Genomic DNA, 23886 nt, shown 5'->3' with positions numbered 1-23886 from the left:
CCAAAAGCCATAAAATAAAAGATTGAAAGTTCAAATGTATCAAAAAAAGTTCTGTGTGAGAAAAAATACCATAAGCAAAGTCAAACAAACAAGGAAAAGTATCTGCAACTCATATCACAAAGGGCTAACTTACCTAGTATGTAAAGAACATCTACAAATTAATGAGGAAAAAGACCAATAATCCAATAGCAAAATGGACTAAGAATGTGAACAAAGAGTTAATAGAAAAAAATTATAAAAGTCTCTTAAATGTATAAAAAGTTGTCCAAGCTATTCATAATAGAAGTACAAATTACAAGTATACACATACACATAAACTTAATACACAGTCCTTAATTAGTTTGAACAAACTAATCATAAAAGACATCTCTGAGACAACTGGGAAAATTTGAATATTAAGTGGGTATTAAATTGTATTATGGAATTCTTAATTATATTAGGTGTAATAACAGAATTATAGCTAGGTGGGAAATGCTCCTGTTATTCAGATATTCATACTAAAGTATTATGATAAATTAAGTATTATAGTAAAATGTCATGATAATCTTCAATTTACTTTAAAAATACTTCTACCCCAAAATGGACAAGCAAATATGGCCAAATATTAATAGTTAAATCAAGGTGATGATTCTTTGTACTTTTTCTCTACTTTCTTGCATGTTTTAAAATTTTGATACTAAAAGTCCAAAAGCGAAATGAAAGTACATCAAGACACTATGTTTCACTTATCAGATGCACAAAGATCCAAAAGTGTGATAAAATACCACATTGGCAAGGATGCAGGGGAAAAAACATTCATATGTTGCTGGAGAGGGTATAAAAGGCAATTTGGCAAGACGGATCAGAATTACAGCTACACATACTTTTGGACCCAGTAATTCCACTTCTAGGAATTTATCCTTCAGATAGACATACATTTACAAAATGATCTACATACGAGTTTATTCATTGCATTTTTGGAAATAGCAGGAGATTGGAAACAGCCTAAATGTCCACCAATAGAAGCCTGGTTAAATTAAAATTGTATGTCCATACAATGGAATACTATGTCTGTGAAAAGAATGAGAAGGCTACTTGTGTACTAATATAAAACAATCTTCAAGATACATTGGGTGGGGGGACTTACCTGGTAGCGCAGTGGTTAAGAATGCAGGGGACACGGGTCGAGCCCTGGTCCGGGAAAATCCCATATGCCGTGGAGCAACTAACCCCATGTGCCACAACTATTGAGCCTGTGCTCTAGAGCCTGCAAGCCACAACTACTGAGCCCGCGTGCTGCAACTACGGAAGCCCACGGGCCTAGAGCCCGTGCTCGGCAACAAGAGAAGCCACTGCAATGGGAAGCCCACACACCGCAACAAAGAGTAGCCCCCGCTCGCCACAACTAGAGAAAGCTCGCGTGCAGCAACGAAGACCCAATACAGCCAAAAATAAATAAAATTAAAAAAAAAAAAAGATACATTGGGTGGGGAAAAAAGAACAATAAGGGACAATGTATGGTGGGGGAAAAAAAGCTGAGAAAAACAATATAGACCATTTGCTAATATATGCATAAAACATTCTTGGAAAGATACATGAAAAACTGGTAACACTGGCTGTGGGCAAAGAACTGGGCCTGGAGGACTGAGATGGGAATGAAACTTATTATTTGCGCTTTTGTATCTTTTGAGTTTTACCTACTGGGTGTCTATATTACTTATTCAATACAGAAATACACTTTTCTTTTCTTTTTTTAAAATGAGCCAGTTTTCCAAGGCTTTATCCGTTTGCAGAACACATGGAAATATATTAACAGTCATCTTTTTTTTTTTTTTGGCTGCGCCGCACAGCTTGTGGGATCTTAGAGCCCCGACCGGGGATCGAATCTGGGCCCCTTGCAGTGGAAGCACAGAGTCCTAGCTACTGGACCGCCAGGGAATTCCCACACTTTTCTTTTTCTAAAGAAAATATTAAACTTTTTCTCACCCCCTTCTCCAAGATAGTTTAGTTCCTTTGTGCACCCCTGCATCAGAGACTTTTCACCAGAAAAAAATCATAAGCATAGTTAACCACGTGAGCCCACGAGAGAGGTGGAAGGGAGAGGGAGAAGGTTTATGAGCTGAGAACAATCCTGTGACACCCTCCCTGCCCTGGGACAGAGCCTGGGAGTGAGGTCTGTGGGTCTTGAGGGCAGCGAGGTACACTCTGCCCCACTGTGGCCACACAGCCACTCTAAGGACTTGCCCTCTAGAATATTCCCTACAGGGGTATCAAAACGCACACCTCCCCTGAAGGTCAAGGCTCTTTCCTTCTCTTATGTTACACTTCTCCAGACTTCCTCTTGGTTCTTCCTTCAACCTCCCTCCACCATTCTTGCCAGTAGCACAGTAGCTGCTGGCCTCGTCCACTCTGGTACCTGCTCTACCTCTTGAAGTCATGGACATCCTGGAAGTTTGTCATTAAAAGTCCCCAGTGGGGCTGTTATAAAAATAAGAGCCTTTTACCCATTGGCTGGTCTTGAGCTAAATGGTAAAGTTGAAATATCTTATCTTTGGAAACAGTCACCCAGTTCTAGGCCCATCTATTTATTCCTGCCATGGCATCCTGTAAAATTCCTTGACTGTTTCATGCCTCTCCCTCTTTTCTCTGTTAAAAATCTGCTCTCAAAAGTAGAGAATAGCAGCCTATATATGAAGAAGGTGGGAGAAGACCTTTCAATGGCAAGAAAGGATATTATAATACATTTTGAGGGAAAATTCAGATTATAAAACCACATGCATAATATGAACCCAATATTGCAGACCTATATGCATAGATTCATAGAAAAAAGCTAATGTTGGGCTATGTTATAGCTGGGTATTAAGACTGTGGGTGACATTTTTTTGCTTATCTATGTTTACTAAAATATCTGTAATGAACATGTATTACTTTCATAGTAAGAAACAACAGATGTCATGAAGAAAAATAGGGTATAAAACTCAAACCCTGAGGAATAAGTGACTGATGAAAATCAAATAGGTATCCTTCTTGAGCAAGTCTGTATTTTTACCAGCACATGGCTTTAAGCTATCAGTAAAGCTATGTGGTCAGAAAGGCAAGTGGGAGAAAAGGCACCATGGGAGGCCATGGACCACTAGCCTGGGCCTGGAAACAGCATTTAATGTTGAGCCCTTTGCAGGTTTACAACTTGGGATTTCCCTCCTTCTCATGCCAGGAAGCCAAGAGCTTAGGGAACCTGAGCAAGGGATACTTTAACTCCCATGAACTTGTGACAAACCTCAATGATACAGATGCCAATCCATTATAAAGCCTAGCATGGAGCAGACCCTCAGGGACACATCGTAAATGATGATGCTGGCACAAATTCTACTCTTCCTGTTTAGTTTGGAGAGGAATTTTTCTTTCAACCAATCAACTTTCATTACACTGGTATTGTGAACAGCAAGAACATAGTTCTCCTGCCCATAAGGATTTAAGATCCAACTAGGGTTGACTCTAAGAGAGAACTTTAAGATGCTTACTACATATGCAAATGCATATTTGAATATATACATACTCTTTTATGTGCAAGAATGAAGCACACAAGACTGACTCTAAAAGTGATCAGAGTTGAACACTAAGATGCTGGTTAACTAGATCTGGGTACATTAATACAAAGGAAGACTATACAGCCATGAAAATTATAACCTGCATGTCTACAGACATGAAAAAATATGCATAATATATTGCTCAGTGAAAAACATTCTAAGATTATAGATAGTGTTAATATTTATACATATACATGCACAGTCATATATCCGTAGGCATTACAATATCTATATGGGGTATTAACAATGTCTCTAGTTTTCTCTTTTTTATCTGCTTTTCTAATCTTTTCTACACTAAATATATATCCTTGTGTATTAAAATGTTTAAAGATACAAAAGCAATCACCCTATATTTTTAAAAAATAGTTTTTATATATTATAGGAAAAGAGAAGTTATCATAGAACAGTTTAAATTAAAAAAAATTTTTTTGAAGAAGGCTAGTTTTGATCTGGGGCTTGAAGATGATGATGGTTTTAGAATGGCAGGGAAGGAAAGAGGGTTCTTGTTCAAAGCCTCTGGTGGAAACTGGCAAATGTGTATTTGTGTGTGCATGTGTGCATGTAGGTATGCGGGTGCATGTTTTGGGGGTGAGGGAAAGAAGCAGTTAACGTATCAGAGCAAAGAAGTCAAAGGACAGTCTAGGAAATCTGAACTTTATACTCTGGGAAAAGAAGAGCCAGATAAAGTGACATTTCACTAAAAATTTGTTGGAGGATAAAGATTCTAAGTGCCCTGCACAAATGGGATTGGACAGGGGAGAGGCTGCAGCCCAGGAAGCCAGCTTGGAGGCGGCTGCAGAAGTCTGTTTGAGGTGCCGTGGCCCCACTAACATGTGAACTATGGAAATGAAATGACAGGAGCTGATCTGGACAGCATCACAGAACAAGGGTCAGCTGGCCCTGGCAGGTGACAGCATTTGGAGGTTGTAATACAGAAGTAAAAATGAGCTCAGGGTTTTGATCAAAGAGGCTCTAGAGGCTGCTGGTGAAAGCAAAACTTTCCCATTCCGATGTATCAGGTGGGGTGTGGAGGGGGAGATAATGCAGGTCTAAAGGACATTCAAGAAAGCTCAAGTGCTGTAGCCTCAACAGCACAGGACTGATTTTAACACCCTGGGATTCCAGTCTTGTCCTGGCACTTCCTGCCATGTGACCTCCCTCATCTATAAAGCGGATGGTGATAGCTATACCTTGCCTACTTCAGAGTGGCTGAAGGGTCAGTGAGATCATCTGGTTAAAAAGCACCTAGAACACTAAGCAGCTGTATAAACACCAAGCACTGCTGTCCTGCACGCAGGTGGTGGCTGCATGGAGAGATGACACTCGCTGAGAACAAAAGGCTGCAGAAGTCAAGATGGTCCAGGAACTCAGCCTCAGTCTAGCCTTTAATAAACAGAGAGAATTTCTGGAGAACCCACTGATTTACTGAAAAGGATCAATTCCCTTCCCCAAAGCCAGGAGCCAAAGCTCCTCGGTTCAGGGTAAAGGCATGTGGTCAGCGCTACCTCAAGGGAGCTTCTTCCCACGCTACGAGCTGGGAAGACCTCCCGCGTCAAGCCCCTTGTGTTACAGGTGAGGAAACTGAGGCCCGGAGGAGCAGAAAAGTAAGTTGGCCAAGGTGACCTCACTGGGGAAACTCCGTGATAGCTTCAGGAGGACAGAAGAATGACGTGACGGGGATGGACCACTTTCTGCTCCCTGTGGCCACCAAGCTGACCCTCATTGCCACCTTCTCTTTCCTGGACTTTTGTGCAGCCTCTCCACAACCTGTTCTCCCCACTGAGGCCAGAGTGATCTTTCAAAGCTAAACATAACCATGTCACTTCTTTGTGAAAAGCACTTTGATGGGTTGGGAGCAGTTCCATCCATCCAGCCCTTTACTCAAGGCCACAGTCCCTGTCCTGAGAGCCTATAGCTCTCCCTGCTAAAGGCTCCCACCCTTTGACCCTTCAACTCTGCCACTCCTTTGCAAATAACCCCCTCATTAAACTCCTCAGCCAACGCTTTTGAGTTTCCTGCTGCTCGGCCAAGATACCCATGGCCTTTAAGGCCCCCATGATGTGGCTCCTGTCTGCCCCTCCTGTCTCTACCCACCAGTCCACACTCTCACTAAAACAAGCCCCTACTCATCCTTGGGTGAGTTATAAGCTGTGGGTTATGTTATAAACGCACAGTTCCCAGTTAATAACATTTATCATCATTTGTCATGACATATATGTCTATATGTACAAAGACACATGTGTGATTATCTGATCTATTTCTCACTAGACTGTAGAACAAGATGCCCTGATTGATCCAGTTTCCAGAGTCTGAAGGCCAAAAGGTTTGGAGGCAAAATTCTCCCAGAGACTCAGCTGCTACCAGCCTCCCTGTCATTCTTTCTCAGTGACATGATAAAAAGCGAAAACGAACAATTGCCACAGATGCTCTGCAAATGACACTCTTGGCATCTCTTCAGCCAAGCAGCACGCAGGGGGGACCCCATGGGGGGAGAAGGGAGGGAGTGCTGGCTGCTCCCAGGAGCCAAAAGCACAGTCCAGGCCTGGGGTCAGGACCTGCCCTTGGGAATGAAGCTGACAGCCCAAAGGAATGTCCCAAAGACGGAGGAGGCTATTAACATGGCTCACTCAGACTGCACCGCATGGGGAGGGAGCAGAGTCATTATTAACCTCGGTGTATTAATATTTGATAAAGCATCTTCATGATGATAGATAGCAGTCACCCAGAACAGGGGAACAGCTGTGGTTCTGCAAAGCATTCTCAAAGAGGAGGAACAGGTTTAATCAAGAAGGGACAAGGGGAGAAAGTGTTATGTCCTGGGCAGGGGAAACTGCCCTGGACCACACAGGGCAGGTGGCACACTGGCCTCCCTCGTAGGTTGGTCTGCACAGGTAACTGGCAGATTTCTCTGCACAGTGGCCTGTCTCAGGGGAAGAAGGAGAACTCACAATGGCTGACCTCCAAGAGAGAGCTGCTGAGCCAATTATATTTTTCTTCTGACAGCACATTAAAATGATTGCTGATGATTAAAGATATTTCTGTGAATAGTACATTTTCCCGATATCTAGTCTCTAAATAGAACTCCACTCCATGTTTTGAAATCTGAGAAGAAAACATTTAAAAAATTTCTCGTTAATGACACCATCTTTGGTCTCACAGGTAGCTTAAGAGAGACATTTGGGCCAGGCACACCTGATGCCTTGGTCTCCAGCAGCTGTGTTTGAAACTGTCAACTTAACAGGCTGCCAAGAAGCTGCTGACCCCTCCTGGCACAACTGTGATGGAATCCTGCTCTCTGAAAGAAATCATTCACCCTTTGGACAAAGAGCCCTCCTCACACAACTGGGGCACCTGAGCTCAGAGTCATCCTGGTGCAGGTGGGGTGAGACTAAGCATCACTTTTTGCCACCAGAGTCAGGAAGGAGTCCATACCACCCTCTCTGGGGAGTTTCCGGAGGGTCCAGGCTGGTGGGCAGGGAGTGCCAGGGTCTGAGGACCACTGTCCTAAGGCTCTGATGGAATACCTGCCGGTCAGAGAACTTAACCTTGGCGCCTGGGCACAGTGGGTCTGGAAGACATTCAAGGTTCAGAGTGGCAGCAATCATGTGCCTCAGGGCACAGGGACACGGCCTGCAGTGCACCCGCCGCCCTGTTGCGTTCTCTGAATTGTCCTAAAGCAACCTCACCTCTGGCCTCACCTCACTTCTAGTAAGAAGGCTACAAAGAGAGAATGTGGAAAGGAAGCACGTCTCTAGTTTGAAACATGACTTGGATTCTGATTGAAAGGCAAAAGCAGAGTGGGCTTCACAATTTTGTGCATTTTGTCTTAAAAGGCAGGCTCTGTGTAGTCTGTCCCTTAGTAATTGTTCAATGAGCCAAAAAAAGGGGAGAAAGGACATGTCGGGTCCTCCCCTCCTCACAGCCTCCTCAGGAGGCCCCAGCCTGCTCTCTGCGCTGCAACCTTCCAGATGCCTCTGCACCAATGAGCTGGAAATCACGCAGCGGGCGGCACTTGGGATGCGGGGATGTTGAGCTGTGTGCATGCATAAGGCAGGCAGGGGACGTGGGCTGGAGGCTAATGCACAGGGCTCCTCTTTTCAGGGCATCTTTCTGTCGCCTTCCTCCAAACCCCCACCGCCACCCCTGCCCAGTGCGGCCACATCTGCCCCAAGGCAGCATCCTCACCCAAATCACAGGGGTGCACAACCAGGTGCGAGGGTGTGTGCAGGCAGAGCCTCCTCTGGGATGAGGAAAGAGGGCACAAAGGGCAGGCGTTCTGGCTGAAAATTCCCCGCAGCCTGCAGTGCTTCGTCCCTCATTCAGACCCGCAAACGTTTACCTAATGGCGCCCAGTATGAAGGACAGGAAATGGGGTGAGTGACAATGAGGATGGCTCGAGGAGACACTGGGAGCTTTTTTTTACTGAAACACGAAGGCTGGAATCTCTTGGAGGGATAGGAACTTGGGCTTTCCAGCTGCTCCCCTTCCTCTAACTTTCAAAGCAAGTCTGAAAAGTAGGAGGGTGCCAGAGGCAGTCATCAAAGCAGAGAATGGCCTCCCGTTCAGGAAGAAGCCTCAGGACTTAGCCACCACTGAAACTCAGGAAGTGCTGCCAGCTTTAGAGGCTGACACTGAGAGCAACATCTGCCCAGGGACCTACCTGCAAATATTCCTGCTGGGCCCCCAACCCTCCCCTTGGCATGCCAAGGTCAAATCCATCCCCATCCAGGAGCCTCCCGCAGTGTTTTCTTACCCACCTCCCCTTTCACTTTAGTCAGGCTGATCCAGTTTCGAATCCAGAGTAATTCATTCTGGAGAGGAGTCAGGTATTTGTATACCAACGTGGCAGTTTCCAGGCAGAATAACCAGATGGCTTGTTTATTTCGGCCCCGGAGGAAGAGCCGGGAATGGTTTGAAAGGCTGAAGAGGGAGTGCTTCCTTTGGAGCTGAGAGGAAGATGACTTAAGAGGCAGAATCGATGGAGTCCAGTTAACCAAATGCAAGTCTTCTAACCACAGGTCACTAGGCAGAGAAGGACCAGGAGGAGCTGCCACACTAGGAATAGCATCTAACAAGGCCTCATCGTCCTCTGGTTTCTTGGGCCTTCCTGTCACCCAGCTGATGGCAGAGACACATCTGGGATCTAGGCTGGATGCCTTTGGAGAAAGATCTGCACAGCAGCGGGCTTCATCCCCATGGCCACTGGGTCCCTGGAGACCAAGCCAAGAGCTCGAAGTGCAAGCATTAGCCTAATTTCGCTTGTCCCTGGCTCTTTTTTCCAACCCAAGCCTTCTAAGATGAAGGAGGGTGGGGGTTAAGAGGGAAGAAACTGGCCCTGGATCAGGCCAAGGTAACTGGGACATTGACTGAGCTGATGAACTTGAATATCTGAAGTTGGGAGAAGACAAGGGACAGAAAGATATTATTCCTGGGAGTTCCCTGGCGGTCCAGTGGTTAGGACTCAGAGCTTCCACTGCCAAGGGTCCAGGTTCAATCCCTGGTGGCGGAACTAAGATCCCACAAGCCGCAAGGCCAAAAAAAAGAAAAAGAAAGATACTATTCCTAAGTAGATTTCCTGTAAATACTAACATTCACCTGGTATTTTATTAATAAAATAACTTTCATAAACCTTATCTTACTTGATCTTCACAACAACCTTGGGAAAATACTACTGTCTTCATTGTGTAAAACAGGAGATTGGGGGCTTCCCTGGTGGCGCAGTGGTTAAGAATCTGCCTGCCAAGGCAGGGGACACAGGTTCGAGCCCTGGTCTGGGAAGCTCCCACATGCCGCAGAACAACTAAGCCCGTGTGCCACAACTACTGAGCCTGTGCTCTAGAGCCCGTGAGCCGCAACTACTGAGCCCCTGTGCCACAACTACTGAAACCCACGTGCCTAGAGCCAGTGCTCCCAACAACAGAAGCCACCGCAATGAGAAGCTCATGCACCGCAACGAAGCGTAGCCCCCGCTCGCCGCAACTAGAGAAAGCTTGCGCACAGCAACGAAGACCCAATGCAGCCAAAAGTAAATAAATTTATTTTTAAAAAAATCTAATTCCAGTTTGATAAGAGGTTTAGTCCAGAAAATCCTCCTTTCTGAGGCAGTGTGGGGAAGATGTTATCTGTTCTCAGTTTCCTATCGAATCACCCTTTCCTTTCGGGGCCACAGAGAAGATGACGACAATTCCTCTATCCAGGACCAGGCAGGGCATCGAGGTACACAATGAGGTCCACGCACCTCTGCCCGGCTGTCCCGCCCATCACACACTCCTTCGCCCAGACCTTCTTTCACTTCTGACTTTGGACACAGGTCATTCAGGACAGAGGCTGAGGCCAAGGGCCCACTGGCACCACCTCACACCTGGGAGGAAGTGGGGGACATGTGGGAGGAGAGGCTGCCTGATCTGTGCTCCCTCCCGAGGGGCCCTGGCCTCTGGGCCACGCAGCCATGTCTCCATCACCGCCCTGCTAGGGCTCACGCCAACACACGCAAAGGATTCACCACAGGCAGGAAGGGCAGTGAACCTCGGGATTAGGAGAGCAGCTCCCCTAACCGCCACGGCCCCAAAGAGTACCTGCCAAGGCCTTGATCCGGGACCTCTCAAAGAGCCTGGCTGAGCTGCTGTCATTATCCAGCTCATCGTCCGGGGCATCCCAGCGGGCATTGATCCGGCTGTACGGTGGCTGGTTGCCCACGTTTTCAAACTCCGTGGCCGATGTCATGTCAGCAGGCTCTCAGCAGCTACGCCTGCCTCAGTCTTCATGGAAGGGTCCCTGGGGGCGGACAGCAACATAGTCAGAGGGTTAGTGCCCACCCCCTTGGACTTTGTCTCAGGGGAAGCTTATTTGGGGCGTCCAACAGGAGTAGATCCTTGCGGGAGCAGCACACGGTGCCCTCTGCCTGGCCATGCTTCCTACCCAGGGTCTCCAGGTTGTCAGGTATAAAATAATGCAGCAGCAGCAACAGTAACGGCGGCAGTGGCGGCGGGGACGGAGAGCTGCATGCAGCAAGGGTCAGGACAGCCAGCAGGTGGAGACGTCAGTCGCAGACAGGCCCGCTGCCTCCAAACCCGCCGCCGCGGCCACCGAGGGGGCTGGCTCTCCTGGGAGTCAGAGGCTGGCATGGACAATCTGGGAATAGCAGCCCCACCCTGTGGACTGGGGCCAGGACCCAACCTGGCGGGGAGGTGGGGACAGGGCAGGAAAGGGGAGAAGCTGGGAGTTGGCTGAGTCTGACTCAAACATGAATCAGTGGGGAGAGAGGAGAGCATGAGCTTTAAGATGCCACTGGTGCCACCAACCCCGGCAGCTGCACTGGGGAAGTTAACCCCTCCCAGTGGCTGCCCAAGAGCCCTCCAAGTTCTTTCCCTGCAGCAAACATTCAGAAAGCTGGGCTCTTGATTTTGCCTTCTCTGAAGTACGCCCAGGTGCTTGGACAGGTTCTCCTGTTGCATCCCAGGCATGATGGTGGTGTGGGGTGGTGAGGGGATCCCGCCCACAGTGGAGCTGTGTGTTCATCTGCGCCATGAACATGGGCACCGGGAGCACTGGCTTCCTCACTTGCCTGTCATTCATTCACGATACTCCTTCATTCATGATTATTTCAAATACGCGCCAAGTCCCTACGAGGTGGCAGGCACTGTGCCAGGCAATTATGAGAGTAAGACAGGGAAGGGCCCTGTCCTTGTGGAGCTTATACTCTGGCAGCAAGACAGATGATTGAAGAAGTAGTTACAATAAGGTGTGATGCTGTGCCACAACTAGGAAAGGATGAGGGAGCGTGAGGGACTCGTGCTAGAGGCTGGGTATCTGGGGAAGGAGGGTTTGAGTTGATTCCTAGAGGAAGCTTGGAAGCATCCTATAAAGGGATAGGTGGAAAGGAACGGGTCCAAACAGAAGGAAAAAAGAGCAGGTGCAATGTTCTGAAGGTAAGAAAGGGCGTGGCAGAACTTAGGAAACTTACGATATAACTGGAGGTGAGGGCAAGGTCAGAGAGAAAAGTGGGACAGGAGGCTAGAGAGGCCAGGCTGGGTCCTGAATGTCCTGGGCCTTTGGAACAAGACTGGCTTCCCTTCAGTCTTAACTTCCTCCCCTGTACCTGCCCTTCAGTCCTCTCCCCAGGGAGCTTACGGGACTCCAAGATCAAGTCTGTGACACAGAACAGGGAGCCCAGAGCCTTCCTATCCAAGAGAACAAAAGGGGTGGGAGTAGGGGAGGCTGTGAGGCGGACAAATGACAAGTGTCGACAGCGAGTGAGCTGTGAGGTAAGCCACTCTCTCCCGGAGCCGTGCATACACATGCACATCACACACGCACTCAGTCCAGCACACGCACTCACCCACCCAAGCAGGCACACGCTTGAGGAAGAAGTGAAGCCAGCTCACCAATCCAAGCGTGACTGCAGCGCCAGAGCCTTTAGTTTTCAGACAGAATCACTTCAGGCTCTTTTTCCCCCATTTGATTAATCAATCCCACCGCAGGCCTTTGAGGTAAGACAGGAGGAGCCGGAATTATCCACCCTAACTGCATAAGGGAGGAAACCAAGGCCTCTTAGGATGAGGCCTCCCCAAGGTCATCTCGGGAATTACTGCTACGGCTGGGAAGAGGCCAAACTGGTAAGAGGCCACTTTATGAAAGCAGGTGGGGAAAGAACATGGCACACGGGGACAGAGGGCATTCCCGGCTTCCAGGGCTTGGCCAAGGTGTTTGCTACTCATGCGGCGGGCAGGGGGTGGGGTGGGGGAGGGATGGGGGGGAGGCAGGATGAAGGCAGGGGAGCCAGCCATCACCCCACCGGGTACCCGCCGTGATTCCAGGCCTGGGATCCAGCACAACCTCGTCCCTTCTGCCAGCCTGTCGTCTTGCACAGACGCGCTGCTTCCAGGGCTGAGATGTCCCACTCGGCTGGCCCGGCAGAGGTGGCTGGGAGGGCCCTCCCCCCTCCACCACGCCCTTCCCTACTTCCCTTAAGGGAAACCACCACCAGCTTGGAGCTGTGAGTGGGGAGGGGCTGACAGGCTGACCGCTGGCCCCGAGCAGGGCCGAGCTGCCAGATGCAGAAGGCGAGGTGAGATCAGATCATGCGTGCAGGAGGTAACCAGACCCTGGCTCTCCTTCTCGTCTCAGGCTATTTTTAAGAGTGGCTGAGAGGGGCCCAGGCCGCGGGGCCCAGGGAGTGAGATTACCTTTGCCGCGGCTCCGTAAATAAGTCTGCCCCAGAAAGATGAGCCTGAGCGGGCAGACCAGCAGGACCGGGCGTTCAAGACAAGACTGATGGCCCCGGGAGCAGAAGAGCAGCCACTCGACAGCAATTCACCTTGCTTAAAAACGCCCGTGCCTCCTGCGACTGCAGCTCGGAGGAGGCTGCAGCGAGGCAGCGGCTCTGCCGGAACGCGAAAAAAACACACGTGCGCGTCTAAACACACAGCGCGAGGTGTTTTTTCTTTCTTTTTTTTTTTTTAGAAGGGTCAGGTCCCTGAAGACAAACACCAAGGAAAGAGATTCAGAAACTAAAGAGAGGCCCTCTTCCTCCTGCCCCCTCCCCCAGCCATGCCCACCCCAGCGGCGTGCCCAGATGGCATCCCATCAGGGCCAAGGGGCTGGGGGCTGGGCCAGTGTGCTCAGCGGCAAGGGGAGAATCAGGTGTGAGAGGCAGAAGAGAAGAAAATAAGAAAACAGGAAAGCTACAGATGGTTATTCCAGGAAAATAAAACAAAACAAAATATGCCTAAAACCAAATTCAACCCAGGGTCACCCATAACTGTCACAACGGCCCTTCAAAGGCATGGCAATAAAGAAACCACCATGACTGAAAAGAACAGCATAGGCTGGGGACACATGGTGGGGACACCTAACCAAATTTGGGGGGGGTCATGGAAATGACATTTAAGTTGATATCGGAGGGGACCTTGGAGCCAAGGTGATTCAGTCACGTTTTTAAGGATATAAGTCATCTATGCAGCCAGACTGGCCCCCCATGAGTACGGCAGACAGCAATTCCATGGCTAAAAATAGGCCCCAAATTGCACCTCACTTCCCTGCCAGCCCACCCAGGAAAAAAGGTATAAGAAGTAGTTCCATGTCCATTTACTCCCCAGTTCACCCTGAAGCCCCCTAGAAGCCCTTCTCGCAACCCACCAGACCCTCGTCAGGCTGTAGGTGGGTCTTCCGTGGTCTGTGGGACTCCGCGCCCCGGAGAGTCCACCTTCCCTGTCCATCAACCTGCCTGTCCAGCAGCGGGGCAGGCCCGTCTCCAAAAGCACAGTCCGGGGCTCAGCCTCACATGGCGAGCTTCTGCCGCCCCCTGACCCCAGGTTACACTTTGAGTGGGATGGGTCCCTAGAAGACTTGCCCACAGCTCAGTACTGAAAAGCTCATGTGATTGCACAGCGCACTCACTTGCAGAAGGAGCACCTGCCTGGGAAATGGATTTCACAACATCACTGATGCCACCCACAGCTCTGCCCTTCGCTCACGTGCCCAGGGACCTGTCCGCTTCTGAGATCAGGTGTTAGGCCTCGGAATTTCAAGCCCACGTGCTATGCTCAGTGAATTCCCGGGGCAGGTAGGAACCCAGGAGGTGGCTGCCACGGCAGCTCCTTTCCCCGCCTGCAGGGTGCTGCCAGAGTCCTAGGTAGAGCTCACTTCAGCCCTTCCCATAGCGCTGAGCAGCAGAGGATGGATGTCCTTTTCTTTCCCTCCCAACCGTATCCCCTCTTTCCTGTACCACACAAACGTGAGCAGCAACAAAGTCCAGGAGTGAGAAATGGGGGAAATACAGGCTGATGCTGTGTTTCCTTAACAGGGTCACCAGTGCAGGCTACTGCAGTAGCTTAAATTCAGTCTTCCTTAAACAGAGAATTTAGACCTTCTCTATCTTTATTTTCTCCTTAGCTGTAAGGTTTGACCCCCTCACTTGCTTCCTATTTTGTTCTGCCCCTTTATGCTACCCCAAACCTGCTTTTAACATTTTTGGTACTATGGCAACCCAGGTCAAAAGATTAAATCCTAAAGTTTCCCTGGAAATTTTCTGCCAATGCTTTTACCAAAACAGAACATTCTTCTACTCCCTTTGATCATAATCTCATTGCATATTCACAGACACCTTAAAGAATAGTTAAATACATAAACACTCACTAAAACAGCAGGAGAACCAGTGAGCTGCCCAGTGCAGGATACTCTAAATCTAGAGCCAGCCCCAACTTCCTCCCCATCCCCCATCTCCAGCCTGGCACCTCCATCCGTCTAGCAGACGTCTCCACCTACAAATTACGGCTCAGTCTCATTACGGCTAAGACTGAGCACACGGCTTCCAGCACAGCAGAGTAGGGGAGTTTCAGGACCATAGGGTGACAATGAGGCCCGGGCAAGCATACCACCTGTGGGTGACCTTTCCAGCAGATGGATATCACCAGCAGTGCCTGGGCCAAGCTGCTGCCTCTCCCCAGAGCACACTCTGCTTTCCCACACTCTACCGTTCCCATTCTGACCCAGCCTGGCTTCCAGTCCATCATTAGGAGGGTGTGGTTTGGGGGTTCTTAAAGTCTCAAGACTCCTCTCCATGGTTGCCACCATCAAGGATGCGCATACATTTGCAACATCCTGGTCACTCTAGTCCGCGGCTGTTTGGTCATTTTAATCCTTCTGCTCCAGCTTCTGTCACCAGGCAGGGACTTCAGGCCCACATGTCACAACTCGTCTGCCCTCATCATGGAAAAATCTCCTACTAAGAAATGGCTTCGGTCATGCTGCAGCTGCTTGGATGGGGGAGGAGGGGAGGGATCATGGCCCCAACAGTTCTTACAGGGATTTGAATGGGGAACAGGTGCTGCTCAGCTCTGATATAGGGATTGGCCCATCAGCCCTCTATCTTAACACCACCTATCAGCACCTCACGTCCAACACAGAGGCAAATGTCCACTGGGAATGATGAAAGGAGAGGGGAGAGATGGTCCTCTTAATATACGTAATTTTCAAAGATTATCTTCCATTGGGATTCTTGGGCTCCATAGCTACACGTACAGAAATCTATTACAACCCAATCCTACTTCTTATCCCTCCCAACTCATTTCTTTCAAGATAGTCGCTGGCCTCCTCCCCCAAAATAAGTAGTAATTCTACGATAGTTGAATTGAAAAGCTGAATGCCCAATTTCTGTTCTTCCAAGAAGACTTTTCTAGAACACCCACAGTTACCTCTCTCTTCTCTGATGAAAACTGAACAGGGAGGTAGTGTGGCCTCAACATTCGAAGTGGTCAAGAATAGGCTGAAATACCTATGGACTGGGAGAAAATATTTGTAAATGATGCAACTGACAAGGGCTTAATTTTCCAAATATACAAACAGCTCATACAACTCAACAACAAAAAAACAAACAACCCAATCAAAAAATGGGCAAAAGACCTAAATAGACATTTCTCCAAAGAAGACATACAGATGGCCAACAGGCGCATGAAAAGATGCTCAACATCGCTAATTATTAGAGAAATGCAAATCAAAACTACAATGAGGTACCACCTCACACCAGTCAGAATGGCCATCATTAAAAAGTCTACAAATAACAAATGCTGGAGAGGGTGTGGAGAAAAGGGAATCTTCCTACACTGCTGCTGGGAATGTAAATTGGTGCAGCCACTATGGAGAACAGTATGGAAGTTCCTCAAAATACTAAAAATAGAGTTGCCATATGATCCAGCAATCCCACTCCTGTGCATATATCTGGACAAAGCTATAATTCAAAGAATGCATGCACTATTCACAATAGCCAAGGCATGGAAACAGCCTAAATGTCCATTGACAGATGAATGGATAAAGATGTGTTACATATATACAATGGAATACTACCCAGCCATAAAAAAGAATGAAATAATGCCATTTGCAGCAACATGGATGGACCTAGAGATTATCATACTCAGTGAAGTAAGTTAGAGAAAGACAAATATATGATATCACTTATATGTGGAGTCTAAAATATGACACAAATGAACTTATCTACAAAACAGAAACAGACTCACTGACATAGAAAACAAACTTATGGTTATCAAAGGGGAAACGGGTGGGGGAGGGGTAAATTAAGAGTTTAGGATTAGCAAATACAAACTACTATATATAAAATAGATAAACAACAAGGTCTTACTGTATAGCACAGGGAACTGTATTCAATATCCTGTAATAAACCATAATGGAAAAGAATATGAAAAAGAATATATATATGTATATGCATAATTGAATCACTTTGCTGTACACCAGAAACTAACACAACATTGTAAAATCAACTATACTTCAATAAAATAAATTTTGAAAAAGAATAGGTTGAAATAATTAATTTGAAATAAAAGGTGAGATATTTCTCATGAAACAATTGATTCAGAAAAGACAATCAAAAAATAAAACCATTAGATAACAGATTGATGGATAATTATACAATGGAATCAAGTTCCCAACACCTGAATTCACTGATGAGTTTTAGCATCACTAAGAATAGGACAACGAGGTACTGTGTGCCTCCAGATATGATGCAATATGAAGGACATCACGGCCTATGACATTATTGCCAAAAAAGTTGAACCTCAATCTGATCAAGTCTGTAGAGCTAATTTCCCATTTACAGGAATTATAGGAGATTGATAGACAAGTTAAATGACAACATGAGGAAGCAAAGAGGCAGACCCAGAAGGCGGATCATTTTGCAGACAACCGACTCCACTTCTTCAACAAGTCAACAGCATTAAAACAAACAAACTGAAAAAGAGGCAGAGGGTAGGGACTGCTGTAGATGAAAAGAGACTTAGGAGATATAATAGTGAATGTAACATGTATTTTGTTTGGAATTTGAATCAAACAACACCGAAACACATTTTTTAGACAACCAGGGGTATCTGAATTATAGACTCAATAGTGGATAATGACCAGGAATTACAGTCAATTATGTTAGGTGTGATCATGGCTTTGAGGTTATGTTACCATGGCCCTAGCGCCTAGTATGGTCTGGCTTCTTCCTCCCAGTCGAAGCTCATCCTTCACCACATGCCCTACATGCATCCTGCAAGTCTCCTTTCAGTTCTCAACCGGCATCCATGCCCCAGGCCGCCCCCTCCCCACCCTACCCCAGCTCTTGTGCATACTGTGCCCTTGGCCTGGAACACTTCCTGGAGCATCTTTGCATGTCTGGCTCCTCCTCCTTCCTCAGGTCTCCTCTTAGGTATCACTTCCTGTGGAAGTCCTCCCCAAGTGCCACATCTAAGCTAAGTCCTTTGTCATCCTCAGTCTGGGCACTTTGCTTGACCCCTTCATAGCCCTCATCATAATCGCAATTACTCATACATCTGTTGGTTTACTTTTGTTTTTGCCTCTCCCTGCCTAGACTGTAGAGGTTCCTTGCAGGCAGCTGCAAGCCTGTCTTATTCATTATTGTATTCCAGTGCCTAGCACTGTGCTTGGGACATAGAGGTGCTCAGTAAATATTCTTCTCCTCCTAGATACCTAAGCTCAAACTCTGGAGCCTCTATCCCACCTTATTCCTTGATCCATGCAGTACTCATTCACATAGCCCACTTATGTGCATTGAGCACTTACTTATTCAATATTGATTCATCACCATGGCCAGTCATTAAGTCTCTGTAAAGTGTCTTCCATCCATCGCTCCTTTATGTTCTAAGGCTTCCACTTCACTCCAGGCCCTTACAGTTTCCTGCCTGGACTTGGGTAATGGTCCAACTTTGTCTGTTTTGGGCCTCTTCAATCCATCCTACACAGCCTTCCTCATAATGACTCGCCTCTACTCCATAACTTTCAGCAACTCTCTAACGCACAGTCTAATCCAGGGTCCTACACCAGTTGGTGCTGAGTTCATACTCTCTCTTATGCCAACTCTGCTCCAACCAAGAGGGTCCATGTGTCCTGCACCCCCCACCTTTGTACCATGTGCCTCTATAACTTTATTTGTGCCACATCCCATATGCTGAAATTTAGGCACCTCTCCTTGCAATTTAAAACAAATATAACTTTCAAACACTTAGAAACACAATATAACATTTTCCTAGAATAGGAAGGAGGTCACCTTACCCCTCCTATTCAACTCCATGGATCCTCCACTGCTTCTATGACCAGCAAGTGGAGGGGGCAGTCACGGTGGGCTCAGGGAAAGCTGCTGATGATCTGTGCACCGACTCTCCCTCCTCAGTCCTGCTCCCTCCTCCAGTCTCATTTTTATTGCTGGGTGAGGCCAGATCCTCACTATCCTTCCTTCTGGCCATCCTTCCAATCCTGGGAAGAAGATGAATCTTTAGCTTTTTCTCCCTTCCATCTTCATTTTAATATGTTCAAGTCTTTCTCATCTTAAGTAAAACTCCTCCTTTCCATCCTTTCTTTCCTCCCTTTCAAAGCCAAATTTCTTGACAAAGTCGCCAAGAATAAGAACAGGTGATTTACAGAAGAGGAAATCCAAAAGGCTAAGACCCTATAAAGAGATACTCAAGTTCATTAGCTAACCAAGAAATGCTGATTAAAATAAGGAGAAACCAGAGGCAAACATTATCAAGCTGGATAACATGAGGTGTAGATGGTGGCGTGCAGCACAGACACTTTGTGTGCTACTGGTGGGAGTGTGGAGTGACCCAGCCATTCTGGAAGGCAGTCTGCAGTTCTCAGGCAGGTTACATATCTACAACTCTGTTCCTAGGCATACAGACCAAAGAAATTCTCACACAGGTCAAAAAGGGGACATATGCAAGGAAGTTCACTGCAGCATTGACTGTGGTGGTGGGGAGGTGAAGATAGCCTGTGTGTCCATCGCTGGGGGATGGACAGTAAAATGTGGTGAATGTACACATGGAGGACACATGGCAGCATTGGAGGATCTTAAAAAATAGTGGATAAAATAAAGAAACAGAATGAGATCTATAACACACCACTAAATAATTTCAAAACATATGCACATAAAAGAGTATATATATTATAAGGATATAAACAAAAGAAAAACTTTTAAACACATGAAAATGGTTGTCTCTAGGTGGACTTAGGGAGATGGAAAAGGGAAATGGAGATAAAAGGAAACCAACCAACCAACCAGGGGAGGTGCCCTGCCTAGAAAATGATGACGATGAACTGAGAGGTATGATGAGGCCTCTGCTCCTAAAGTAAAAATAGATACAGTGTATTTAACTATATTCATGAGAACTTCCTCATCCTATAACAACTCACTCTTTACTGCACTGAAAGCTGGCTTCTCTATTAGTTCATGAAGCTATTCTTGAACTATTCTTGAAGCTATTCACTGACACCTCCCTTCCTTGTTCCTTAAAACAATAGATGCTTTTCAGGTCTTATCTTGACTTCTCAGAAGCCTTAAGCTCTGTTAGCCATTCCAAAATTTCCTGAAACCACTTCCTTTGTCTTCCAGGACATGCTCCTTGTTCTCCTTTAACTCTCTGGCCTTTCTCCTTGGCCTGCTCTGGGGGCTACTCTTCCTCTACCTGTCCCTTGAATGGTGATGTTCCCCAGAGTTCTGTCCTGGGCCCCTTCCATTCTTCCTCTGTCTACTCGCTCTTTTTAGACAATCTCCTGCACTCCCATGACCTGAATGACCACCTCGCGTGAATGACTTCGTGACCTTCACCTTGTGTGACCTCTCTGCAACACCCATCCATCACATCCAACTGCCTTCTGAACATCCACCTGGAAGGCCCACAAGCCTCTCACACTCAGCATTATTCCCAGTTGACTCTATCACCAACCCAGTCCCAGCCCTTCCTGCCATGTTCCTAGTCCACCAATATCCCAATGGCCCAAACCCAAACCTGGGGTGATAGAACCCAGTATCTCATCAACTCAGTCCCCTCGATGTCTCTCAAATCTCCATTCTTCTCTGTCTCCACTGCTCCCCTTCACTTCTCACCACTGTCATCTCAAGTCTAGTGGTTTCCTGCTGATTTTTTTGTACCCACATTTGCTCTTTTGCCTACCATCCTGACCTATCCTCTACACTGTGGCCAGAAAGATCATCTTAGAATATAAATATGAGGTCACTTCCATACTTTAATAGCTCCTCTCTATCTCAAAAGAAAGTTTAAAACCCATCATAAATCAGAGTCAGAGCCCTTTGTGATCTATCCCCTACCTGAACACTATTCTATCCAACCGTCCCTACTTCCGCAACCCTACTTTCCAGCCATAACGAACTCTATTCAGGTCCCCAGCTGTCTCTGGACACGCTCTTTGCACATGCTGTTCCCTAAGCCTGGAACACACTCCCTCTTTTTCAGAATAATTTCTTATCCTTCAGAACTCATCTTAGCCTTTGCTTTCTTCGAGAAAGCTCCCCATCTCCACCCCCATCCCCTGCAGCAGTGGGAGGTGGGAGCACTTCTTCCAGGCTCCCATCACACTCAGTGCTCATTGTCATCAACGCACTTAGCCACAATATAGGAGAATAATCTATTTTTCTGTCTTTCCCAATAGACCATAAGCTACTTGAAGCCAGGGACATCCTTAGTCATTCTTTTTGTCCCAATTGCCCAGCATAATGCCAGGTACACGAAATGGGGATAAAAAATACTGAACAAATGGGTGAGAACTGAGAAATGCAGAGCACTGCTCCCGAAGAGGACAAGAGCAGCTCCTGCAGAGGACACACTATTTGGAGGCCAGTTTGGAGGTCAAGGTGGTGAAGGGGCTGGAAACGTGGCATGTAGCAGGAGTGCTGTGGATGCAGGCTGGTCATCGATGCCCTGACAGTGTCACTGTTGCCCTTGTGCCACAATCTCACATTCCTGCTGTCTCTTCCTCTTTTGCTGGACTGTGGTGGCAAAAGAACAGGCAGTGGCAACAGGGCCCAACGCCTACGATCCAATCTTGAAACCTTTCAGAGCAGCTCCGACTCAACCCACACCTCAATTTTCTCACCCGAAACATTGATGAAAGCAGCCGTTCTCACCCAGAAGTCTTCTAGACAGGGAAGCCCCACTCCACTTAGCTGAGAAGTCTTTTATATATTCTTTCTTGTGTCACAGAAACATCAGTCATAGAATGGTTTCTATCCGTACAGCTCTGCTACACAAACAAAGAGATCTATTTTAAAAGTTGAACCTATAAATAATATATGTCATGGGTGCCAATTTGGTATTCATTCATGTTAGAGCTTTTAAAATAATTCAGTTAAAATTAATCTCTTAAAAGTTGCTCAGGCCCACAAGGACTCCTGAGGGGAAGGGCGCCGGCTGGAGGATTTCCCCACCTTTGGCCAGGGCGTGAGCCTGGTGCAGCGGGGCTGTCCTCTGGACACATACAGAAAGCTGCCTGCAAGGCTCCAGTCTCGCAGCAAAGGCAAGTGCAGCCTTTCCAGGCTTGGCAGAGCCGGTCCTCCTGTGCACAACCTCCCAGGCTCAGAGAGCACCTCTCGGCCACTAGAATCCGTTTCAGCCTCCTTCCCTGGACTCTGCTGATGGGGACGCACCAGCTGCTGGCTCATGCAGTCACTCTGCCGCCCACGGTCCTCAGGAAAAAGACTTGGCTCTTTACACAACTGTGAGCAAAGCCCAAGGCTCGGAAGGGAACCTGGAATTTACTAAGAGCGTTATATACATTGCCCCATTTAACACACACCTATACTCACAGACTATTAGATATTATTACTGTTATTACTGCTATTAGTTTTATTGTCCCTGTTCTATCAAAACAGCAGACCTGGGTTGAAATCCTAACTCCTGTACTTAACTTAGTAGTTGTTTGCTCTTCTATAAGTCACTAACCACTCTGTACCTCAGTTTCTCCACCTGTAAAATGAGGGAAATACCCTGTGCTTCCATGGCACAGGACAGGGCCTACCAATGTCCGAATTCTACCCTTTCTACGCCCAGCTTGGAGGCATCTTCCAGTCACCCCTATGGTTAGGTGTGGCTGTGTGACTGAATGAGCACAAGGGACACCACTTCGAGGCCTTAGCCATAAAAATCTTCCCCATAATTCCTCATTCTTTCCCCTAAACTCCTAGGACCTAAAGGGCCAACATGAGCGGAACCTGATTTCCTGGATGACTGTGGGGAACAAAGTCTCCCCCTCAATTTATACCCATTGACTCATCTATGATGTGAGCCAGAAATAAAATTTATTTTACAGTTCCTTATTAGAGCAGTTAGGATACCTAAATCAACACACCCACCACTTACCACATAAAGCTGTTGTACAGATTATAGGAAGTTATATGAAAATGATGTATAAACCATAGAGTACCCTATAACCCCAAGGTATAGTTATTTACAAAGAAAATGCAGTATTTCTTAGTATCAAGTTTGTGGGTGTGCTCAATACACACACTCTCACAGCAAAAAGGAAAGTACACAGTAGAAGGAGTCTATTGTCATTACCCCATTGCCCCTCTGCAACTGTCTTTCCTTTTCACCCCTGCCTCAAGCATCCAAGCTCTCTCAACCTCCCTTGATGCCAGGTTCCTCCACTGAGTTGAATGACCCAAGTGGAACTCCTCCTTCAGACTTACTTCCATCCCTACTTCAAAACAAAATTGACTTTGACAACCTAATTCCCTATCATAGTCAACTCCTCAAAGGGAAGGATGCCATTTTCACCTCAGAGGTCTCTGCACATGGTAGGCACTCAATTTTAGTACATGCTAATTGGATGAAACGGATGTATCTACTTTCCCAAGGGGCAGAGTATCTCTCCCAGGGAACACATCTTAATAAGCACCTTACAGAAATAGATCACCTTATTCAAAGGATGGATATGAAAGAGACAGTGTAGGAGCCAAGCCAGACAAATAGGTGAGAAATGGTTGGTCAGACAGGTTACTCAGCATGTTCAAATTGTGTGAGGGAGGGAACTGTGTATGGCACCTACAGGGAAAGCCAACTTTGCCTAGAGAGCCCTTGAAAAGTATAGTCTTAACTTAATGTACAACCTGTGCTAGGAGGTAAACCCTGGGTGGGAGAAGGAACTGTCCAAAGTTAAAGAATGTGGCAAGAAGGGTGCAGAATGAGGCCCTATTCCCTGCCTTCTAGAGTTACACTCAGACCTCTTAGCCTCACTGCCGGCCTGACCATAACCAAGGACTTTGATGAATTTTCCAACACTATTCTAGTACCCTGTATCTGACTACAGAATCAAGACGAGCATTCACAAGTAGGTTGGCACTGTTTATTCATTAATTCAACAATTTTTTATTGAACAAAGCACCCCCCACAAAACTCATGAAATATTTAGATATAAATAGAACAAAATATGTGCAAGATCAGTAGGCTGAAAACTACAAAACACTGATGAAAGAATTTGAAAGTCTAATAAATGGAGAGATATACCATGCCCATGG

At 46.9% G+C, this 23886-nt stretch overlaps 1 protein-coding gene across 11 annotated transcripts in view; it reads right to left on the bottom strand.

Moving 5' to 3' along the window:
• Positions 1-23886, bottom strand: part of SPTB (spectrin beta, erythrocytic) — a 122735-nt gene that overhangs the window by 56881 nt on the left and 41968 nt on the right. Inside the window, exons 2-7 of one of the 11 annotated variants that reach the window (XM_082448315.1) lie at positions 21468-21614; positions 16702-16731; positions 15761-15847; positions 12752-13041; positions 11951-12089; positions 10142-10340 (exon numbers count right to left, since the gene is read on the bottom strand). In XM_082448315.1, coding sequence (XP_082304441.1) covers positions 10142-10289 — 148 coding nt within the window. In that variant the 5' untranslated portion in view covers positions 10290-10340; positions 11951-12089; positions 12752-13041; ... (1 more) ...; positions 16702-16731; positions 21468-21614. Of the gene's footprint in view, positions 1-10141; positions 10341-11950; positions 12090-12367; positions 12474-12751; positions 13042-15760; positions 16732-21467; positions 21615-23886 lie in introns of those variants that run through there. The other 10 variants (XM_082448322.1, XM_082448319.1, XM_082448318.1 and 7 more) reach the window with 10 other exon arrangements.

The sequence above is a fragment of the Balaenoptera physalus genome (genome assembly GCF_965194825.1).
Source record: "Balaenoptera physalus genome assembly, chromosome: 2".
Lineage (NCBI taxonomy): Eukaryota > Metazoa > Chordata > Mammalia > Artiodactyla > Balaenopteridae > Balaenoptera > Balaenoptera physalus.
The sequence above is the reverse complement of the archived record's forward strand: the minus strand, read 5'-3'. Positions and strand labels throughout refer to the sequence as shown.